Consider the following 9,506-nt stretch of genomic DNA (forward strand, 5'->3'; position numbering starts at 1 on the left):
TCGCTTAACACGTGTTGTCATGGCAATCGAGGAGCTCCTAGGTGTGTGTGTGTGTAAAAACTTTTTATTGACAAAAGTCCTGAGGCTCGACTATTTCAAGTCGAGGCGGGCCGCTCCCACGATGGCACCGTTAGGCCCCGCCCTTCAGCGTGGGCGTAACGCACCTAAGCAGCTCCTAGGTGCCTAGGGACATAATCGCTTAGGGACTTTGGAGGCACTGGTCTCCGCTGAGCGTGGCTCTCTTATCTCCGGGACCGGGCGCAGCGACCTTGCCGAGCGCAGATACTACGCGCGAATAGGGAGCAAATCGTTTAGGGCGCGTTGAATGTCTGGCCGACGCCGGCCGCGCTTTATTATTGTTGCGTTTGTTCTAGTGGCGGAAATCCTTGCAGTAGTGGTGGTGTGGCATGACGGCTTTTGATTTCGGTGAACTGTGGGGCTGTAAACAAGGGGATACTGCTCGATCTACCCCGGTGCCACGGCGGAAGCCGCGGTGCCGGGAGCCGACGCGGAGCGGCGGTCGTTGGGATGTTGCTACGCTGCACTCCGCAACACCCCATCGTGTCTCTCTCGCAGGTGCGAGCACCCGCTTGTCCTAGCGCCTGCGAGAAAGAAACCATGTATTCCTAAATAAACGCATCACTGTTTTGATGATCCAAATATCTCACTATCAGGGAGGGAGCAGTCTACCTGACTGGAGCAGTATTTTTTAATTTGGGGTGTTGCTACGCTGCGCTCCCCAACACCCCAACGACCCCCGCTTTGCGTTGGCGCCCGGCACCGCGGCTTCCGCCGTGGCACCGGGGTACAAACGCGAGCAGTATCCGCTTGTTTACAGCACCACAGTTCACCGAGATCAAAAGCCGTCATGCCACACCACCACTACTGCAAGGATTTCCGCCACTAGAACAAACGTAACAATTATAAAGCGCAGGCGGCGTGGGCCAGACATTCAACGCGCCCTAAACGATTTGCTCCCTATATACGCACGTAGTAGCTGCGCTCGGCAAGGTCGCTGCGCCCGGTCGCGGAGATAAGAGAGCCACGCTCAGTAACTAGCAGCCGCCGCGCGGCCGTGCAGACCATTGCCTCAAAAGCCCCTAAGCAATTATGTCCCTAGGCACCTAGGAGCTCCGCGATTGCCATGACAACACGTGTTAAACGGAAGTAACGTGACCCGCAGTGCCACGCCCCTGCTGTACCTACTAGCAATTGTAAAGTCGCGGCCGGGACTGAAGCTGTTGCCGTGGACCACGGGACAGAGGCGTTTTTTCCATTTTTCCCACAATGCACAGCGCCAGATTTTCCAGGCAAATATTTTGGTTACATAAGTTCTTGTGGCCGGGAAGCGTGAGAAGCAGTCAGGGATATTCGAATGCTGTCGCGTTCCACTGTTAAAGGCGAAGCGTAAGCGTCTTCCAAGCTTTTCCTACTGTGCCACAGACAGATAGATAGGTATATTAGATAGATAAGATAGATAGATAGATAGATAGACAGACTGCAGAAAGTGCGTGAAGTATCCTAATAATGCTTATAGCATTAATATTTTGGCCCCAGGTTTTTTCGATGTAGGGTTTGGAGCGCGGGGCGGAGGCAATTGATCTGGTCGCACTACACAGACGAGAGAACGAGATACAGTCGCACCCAGTCCACAACGTTTTCTGCGTCGGCCACGGTTTAGCATGCGGATTGGATTTTATTCGCAGATTTTATTGCTCCTACAGCTGAAAACAAACAACCCTAGATTGTTGCCGGCATTGCAACGGATCCCTTGCTTCGCTTAAACAGCAGTGGGAGGACACCAATGAACAAGGATAAAAGCAGCCACTATGCGTTGAGCTATACTGTCGGGCTAGTAGTTTTGTTTTGCGAGCCGTCTCCAAGATGGCAGATGACGCTTTGTGGCAAGTCAAGGCTCTCTAAGTAATTAAAGGGCGCTTGACATTTTGAATATTCCCTATTGCCTCATGTTATCGGCCTTTTTCAATAAGCACTGATTTCTTTTTTTTTGGGGGGGGGAGAAACTGGTGACAAAATATTGCTCAACATTTCCAATTACATAAAAATGTAGCAGTCAATTCAGCTTGCGTAAGCCCAAGTACCTGTGGCGCAGCCTTCGTTTGACGCAGGTCAGTAACTTAGTGCAATCCGCATTTAACATAACACGAGAGGCCTACTTTTATTTTGAACTCGACAAGCGGTTTAAAGGCGGAAGCTAATGTAGTGGAAAGGTGAAACTGCAGTAACCGGTGAAAAACACGTGAGACGAGCCGCCAATGCACAAGTCTTGCGAATTTCTAGAGTGTGCCATTGAATGTGCCTTTTCGTATGTGCATGGGGTTGCCCTAGTTCACACTTCAGTCTGTCATTATACGGACTCGGTGGTGGCCAAGCGTTCCTTCTATTCCTAAGCGTCAGTTTCGATGGCTATGGAAGGGCATGCATTTATTCCTTAAGCATCCTAAAACACCCTCAAAGAGTCGTTGACAGTAGAAATTTTCACTAAGCAGAGAATATGCCGCCTCAGAACAGTCAGCCATTTTTAAAGTAGTCGTTCCGCTCAAATCTCTGCCCTCATCTGTAGTCTGCAAACGCTTGTGACATGGCATTCCATGTCATGTGGTTCCCAAACTTAGCTTTCTTATTACCCAATAGCTTTCTGATTGCCCTGTAGCATGATAAGTTTGACCATGGTCCCTCAAAACGTTTCTGGTCACGAAACTCCGCCGTCACTCTATGGAGAGCTTGATATGTCGCATGAAGCCGCCGCGCTGCGGCGCCACCGCAGCTGAGAGGCCACCTTTCTCCGTGTTAAACCCGGAGAGACTGCAGATGCGGCCGGCGTGGGCTGAAAGTTTGGACGCGTACTTTTTATTTGTGATTGATTTTGAGGCAAGATCCGAATTCTGGCATTCTACAATTGAATTGGCACATTCGCCTGACGATGCCGTTGAGGTGTTGTGTGCCGGGGGGCCGTTCCGGCTACAAAGACACTACCGAAAAGGTACCGCTAATTGCATGCCGCATGTTCGTGAGCACTTCGAGATTTGTAAGCGAGCCATACCACGGCAAGAAACGGACGATTTCAGCTTCGAGTCCAAGCATGTGCGTGTGTGCGCGAAGCACTTTGATCCGTCATCCATCTCTGTACAACGATTTCACGATAAACGGTGACGCCGTATCGCTGCCGAGGGACAAGCCGCGCCTCAGGCCTACTGCCATTCCTCGCGTTTTTGACGGCTTGTGTGTGTGTGTTCGTGTGTGTGCGATTCTAAGTAGCCTGTTCTGTTTATAAGATTTGTTTCATTTGTAGATTACAAATAAAATCGATGCCTATATAGTACCTCCATGAGAACATAGGCACATATAAAACCTTTGTTCCGGTTTAAACAATAAAATATTTATGACCTGTAACCATGATTGCACTGTGTGTTGATATTTATAGACGGCAAATAATTCGCATAGCCACTTAGTTTGAGTTCTTGCCTATGGATAGCGCATGCGGATAGCAACAGCTATTGACAATTCTAACATTCGCTTAAGGTTGCTACCTCAGTGCTGCGCGGCTGACAAAAGGGCCATGGCACAGAACTAATTTTGTTTCCAGAAACAAAGGAGGCTTCCAGAAGTGATAATTGGGACCTTAGAAACTTAGAGCAACAGGAAAAAACAAGATGTCAGTTTTCTGTACAACTTTCAGATCATTTTTGAGCTCTACACTGCAGCAGAGATGAGTGAAAGCGAAAATTAATTGTTATTTGCCATAAGAATTTTCGCGAGTTACAACGGCTACATTTGATTGAAAGCAAGCTCGCGATTCAAATACTATTATGCGTCGCAGTTCGCAGAGGAGGTAAGGTACTGAGTGCAACGGACCGTCAATCCTCGTCACTCTGCGTGTGCGAGTTAGAGATGAATAAGCGCAGTGCTGAGTCAGTCGGACATAATCCGTTTGGGTTTTCATAGGGTATATTTGCAACGAAAATCGCGTTTGAAAACTTTGTCGCATGTTTGGAATAATACGCACGAAAACTAGCAAAGGTTGCGATACATGACAATGACAATACTTCCCTTCAAGCAAGCCTTTCATTCACAGCTACGATCTGCCGATGTACCTGTTCCAAACTAATCCTGACGTCATAGAACATTGTATTATGTGCGATTAGGATATGTCACCATCGCCTGAACGGCTCGAGTGCAATCGGAATTCAGTAACAGCACACGACCTTGAGCTCAGGTTGTCGTTTACTGGCAACGCCATGCCTCTAATGTCTTATTCTTTGTACAGCGCATAAAAGTCGCTTAAAAGTTTTTAACCTAAGCCGGTTGGGCCAACTAACGACAGATTGCTCAGTAAGAAGAATTCTATGCGCGTCGTTTGCTGACTCACGGAGCCGCCAACTGACTTTGAGATTGTTTACTTTTTGTACGCGCCTTGATTTCGGTTAGAAAACACTCTCAGATGTTCAAGTTTTGATACTGTAACTGCTATGACAAAATAGAATGTAAATAAAATCGAAAAGAAGCCGGGCTTTCGGCCGCAACGCTACCAGAGCAGAAAAAACACCGCTCGGCTAGGTGGCCTTTCTTTCATTATGGCGCCCCTAGCGGCAAGCGCTGGCTCTATATCAAACTGAGGCGGGAGTTCCGTGACCAGAAAAAGCTATTAAGGGACTATGGTGTGACTTAGTAATTTTCATCGGCTAAAATCTGGTTTCCCGTAGTAATTATGTCTGTATGTGCTCGCCATACCTCCATCTGGTCTTCGCACCTCAAATTTCGTTCAGGTTCCCTCTGCATCAGAAGACATAGACTTAACAAAAAAAGGCCTAATACTTATTTTCTTAATTCTCTCGGAAATCTTATAAAGCAGAAAAAAAAACAACGAAAGTAAGGACGAGTAAGACAGAATGGTGGTCAAAAGACTATGTTTATTTGCCAACCCGTATTGCACACCGGTACGTTCATTATGAAATCTTTGATTTTTATCCTCGGTGACCTGTCATAGGAGCCATTGCGCTAAGCGCAGCCTTTTGAAACAGTGTGCTAAGCAAGTTTTCCATCGGCGGGGAACAACGTATAGAAACAAGGAAAGCTCAACCGTAGAAGCCGCGTCCGTAGCCGCCGAATCCGCGTCCAAATCCTCCATAGCCTCCTCCGAAGCCACGTCCGAATCCACCGTATCCACCTCCAAAGCCGCGGCCGAAGCCACCGTAGCCTCCTCCGAAGCCACGTCCGTAACCGCCGTAGCCGTACTGGGCGGCTGCCAAGCTGCACAGGGCGAGCAGGACGGCGAGGGAGATGAGGAAGGACTTGCTGCTGACGGAAACCATGGCGGCTTGTTGCGTCGTTGTTGCTGAGATCTGCGAGAGATGAAAACAGAGAAGCATTGAGTCCGCAAGGGATTCGCATCAGTCATTCCTGGCGGCGTCCATTTGCAATCTTAAATTGCACTAACATGACATTTTCTCCTTGACATCGTTTTGCATTGAATGGAGGTTGAAGCGCTCTATACCCGAGAAAAAGAAATATTGCAAGCGTCATAAGATCACAAATAATCGACTAATACTTTTTCAATGGTACGGGTTTCATTATCGCGAACGTGGTTGCGTCATGACGTCATTCTACGTTATCTTGCCCCTGTCCTGCGATCGCTGCGGCTGCGTAACGAGAGTGCGGCGAAAAGAAATACATGCACCACTGTTGTAAATTGTTTTGGTCTGAGCAATGTCACCGTATTTAGAATTATTGCTGCACAACGTGAGAAGATTTCGCTGTGTCATAACATGACAAGAATGTTCATGGCGCTTGGTCCGGCCTATGGAGGTAATATTTATTAATAAGTTTATTATTTATTTAATATCTAATAAGTGCTTACAAATCTTCGTATTGATAATTCTCACCGTTTTACTTTAGAGAAGTGCGTTAGGAACTTATACAATTTTAAAAATATGCTTCACTACTCCTTTAATGAAGAGCTGACAGTTAATGAAAATGCTAGCTAATAAACTGATACATTCGTAGTTGTTCCTCACCCCGTGGGAATTTATTCGCATAATTCAGTGGATTACAAAAAAATTGAGCTACGTGTAAATCAAAAAAGAAAAAAAAAGATTGTAGCCTTGCCTTTCTGAGACAGAGCCAACGAATAGAAGAATAAAAAAGGACACAAGCTCCATTGATAAATTAATCAAACTTCACATCGCTAAATAATACCTGCGAGAGCCAGGGCAAGATCTACACTAGTGGAAGGAGAGGTCGTATTACCCTGGTATACAAGCGGGAGAAATACCCGAGGACGGAAAATCAGACACACAGTGTTACGATACACATCGTTACTAAAAAATGTATATACCAAATTTTATAATACGAATTTCAGCCGTTAGGCATGAACATACTATCCTAACACATCTTGTAGCTGTGTATGTAAAGAACAGTATAAATATAATGATTTAATGAAAAATTTGTTTCATGCAATTCGAACGAAGATGTGAGCTCGACAAAAACATGATGCGCAGATGTTTATAGACTAATACGTTAAATTAACGAAGCAGACAGTAAGGAAGAGGAAACATTGGAATAACGTGGGGAACGAAAGGCGCGGTAAAGGATCAGCGCCGTATGATAAACCTAAGGAATGTGCAGCGACATTGTCGGCGTTCTGTCAGCTCCTAGCAACACTAAATCTGGAACCAGTAGAACACGTAAAACCATTGTAGTGCGTCTCATTACGTCTTATTTCGTCAGGCTGGGCAGCGAGCCACAGGATAAGTAACGCTCTTGCAGGGTGGAACTTGGCGTATCACACTCGACTGTATGGATAATTACGTAACTTCTAAGACTTGATTTTAGACAGTTTTCGGTATAGTCTTTATGTTCTATACAGAGAAGCACCTAGCGTCGCGTCACGTCGTGCCACGGAGTTGTCGCTGTAAACCACCGTTCGAACAGAGCATTTGTAATGCTAGTATTCCAAGGTTCTCAGCGTCGGCAATTCCGGCAATGCGACTGTCGGAACATGAGACCGCTGCTGCCCACGCGAACTCACCTGGACTCGGAGCTTGCCTCGAGGCGTTGTGGTGATTGACCGGACGTCGGTGGCCGCTTTTATAGGGACCGCGAGAGGCTCGACGCAGAGACCGCGTGTCAACCGGGGCCGGCCCGTAGCGGTGCCAAGGCCGGCTGCCGCTCCGATGTGGAAAGGGTTTGCCTTGCGTCGGGCGCGCCCGCGAGCACGCTGGCTGCCCTTTATTTCCGACACCTTTTAAATTCTCTCGCTCTCTCTCATTCTGCCTACTGCAAAAGTTTAAACCGATTGTTTTCACTGATGTACTTTGTTTAAAACAAGAATAAATTGGGTCCGTAGGAGAAAACGTTGTTCCTGCTATCAGTTCGGCAACCGCAATAGGTGTCAGAAGTAAAGTAGTATGAGATTCTGTTTGCAAAAAAAAATCTACAAAAAATAATTTTCAAAAGAGCATTGCGAAGGCAGGAAGTTTTCAGAGGAATATTCTGTGATTGTTCTAAAAAAATTACAGTTCTAGTCTAAACAGGACTTATCAAGACGAGCCTGAACGGAGAGCGAAGAATAGTCATGTAGTTCGGCGCATGAAACTGATGCATTAGATCAAAACAGAAGTGGTATAACTTATAGAGAAAGCGCAGTTCACTGCTGTGGCTGTCTGTGAATAAGTCATACACTAGTGCAGCTCGAAGATGACATAGTCAGCTGTCTTCCTCTCAAATCACTCCAAGCTGTGGTGGCATGAAGCATTTTGACTTCGATGTCCGTCGCAACGCAGCTTCTTTAAATAATGTTTTTTATCCTTACACTTGTCAGGCGAGTGTTCGAAGTTTGATCAGCTATTCCTTATAATACGGCGCAAGCATCTTAACTGTAAGGACAACGCCGCACTATCGCATTTCTTTTAGAAATGAAATGAATGAAGTTTAGAAAGGGAATGATTAGGAGACTTATTCCGTAAGGAGATCTACCTGAAAACGCAGTTCCGACCATCAATATTCCCGCAAGAGCTATGGCCTCCAATGAGAAGTGCTCAGATGCGGTCTACAAGGAACAGAAAAACACCTAGACGGGAGTTTTTCGCTTGTCGTTTAGCGCACCCACCATTTATTATTCAATTTATTCCAATGGTATGGGCGTAACATATGCCTTACATTTAGATTGTCGTTTTTTTCTTCGGTATGCAGGAGTACCAATTACGTTACGTAGGGGGTTTGCGAGAGGCACAATTGGAGTACTATCAGTTTCATTGGGAGCAGTGGTTGTCAAATCAAGGTAATCTTTGCGGTAGGTATGAGTGTTTATTTGCCGAAACGGCCGCTGTATTTTACAGCCTTCCAATACACCTTATTCGATTCAACGGGAGAATTATAATACACCTGCAATGATAAGACAATTCGAGTTAGTTTTGATCTATAGGAATTTGTGTTTATCCCTCCCAGGCGTTTTGATGGAAATAGATGGGAGTAATCATTACAGCCGAAATGAGTCGCTGCAACGCTTGCGCTGCCGTGCATTCATTCACGTGATGCTCAGAAAACAACCTCCTCTGAAACGCAAACCATTGTTGGCAGTGCCTCCGAGGCTAGCAGGTGTCCTTGAGAGCAGTTGCGGTTTGCTTATAGAAAAAAAAATTACGTGATATAAGAAACAGAATTGCGTGATTTAGAATTACACTGATATGAGAAAATGTGTTACATACACCACATACAACAAATTTATTCTAGTTGTTCACTTTCAAAAAAAGAAAAAAACAGACATTTTTTTTGCCCTTGGGAAAAAATGGGTAAAACATTCAAGACGACCTAATACTAACCTTATAAAAAAAGGCACACTGAACAATTGATTCCGCTCTGAGCTCATTCACTGCTACAGCGGTATTCTGCCACAGTCAAGACCACGATATTGGTTTGCTGGCCTGCTTTTTACTCAAATAATTGCGCTCGCCCACTACGGGGGAATAGTCAAGACACCAACGGTTACAAGGTCGAGGTGGTACATAGGTGCAGTTGTAAACGAATGTATTAAATTAAAGTACGAATTTGAAGGAACATGAATATTTTAAAACGATGTTTATATGGTAATTCTAAATGCAGTGATAATGGTAAAAGAAAAGCGTTGTTACACATGTAAGCTCTGACTTTATATTATGTGTGATGTGCGCAACTTTCTATCTGTATAGTATAATAATACGTACTGCAGAACTTGAAACACGTGCACAAACTTAGCACTTATCACATGTTGAAATGTAAGATTTGAGCAAGGTAGTTGGATTGTTATTGTCTACAATCCATCATAGCACTTTTAACCTGACTAGAATACGTATAAAATGTCCAAAACTCGGGTAAATAAATTTCGCAGGGGAATGTATAATAATACCGACTAAAGGAATCCTACATTACCTGGCTCGATAAAAATCGAAATAAAAAAAGATTAAGGCAGTTAATTAGTTAACTATGCCCATCAACATAATTTAGCTCAA

The 9,506-nt window shown here is 45.3% G+C and overlaps 1 protein-coding gene across 1 annotated transcript; it reads right to left on the reverse strand.

The window, feature by feature from the left end:
• Positions 1-4,917: 4,917 nt before the first annotated feature.
• On the reverse strand, positions 4,918-7,238 carry LOC125944866 (keratin-associated protein 19-2-like). Its single transcript, XM_049666285.1, has 2 exons — positions 7,049-7,238; positions 4,918-5,363 (listed from the first exon to the last, which is right to left on the reverse strand). Exon 2 carries the CDS (start codon positions 5,331-5,333, stop codon positions 5,097-5,099), a length of 237 nt encoding a protein of 78 aa, XP_049522242.1. The 5' UTR covers positions 5,334-5,363; positions 7,049-7,238; the 3' UTR covers positions 4,918-5,096.
• Between the last annotated feature and the right edge of the window lie 2,268 nt (positions 7,239-9,506).

This window comes from Dermacentor silvarum, chromosome 4 (assembly GCF_013339745.2).
Source record: "Dermacentor silvarum isolate Dsil-2018 chromosome 4, BIME_Dsil_1.4, whole genome shotgun sequence".
Lineage (NCBI taxonomy): Eukaryota > Metazoa > Arthropoda > Arachnida > Ixodida > Ixodidae > Dermacentor > Dermacentor silvarum.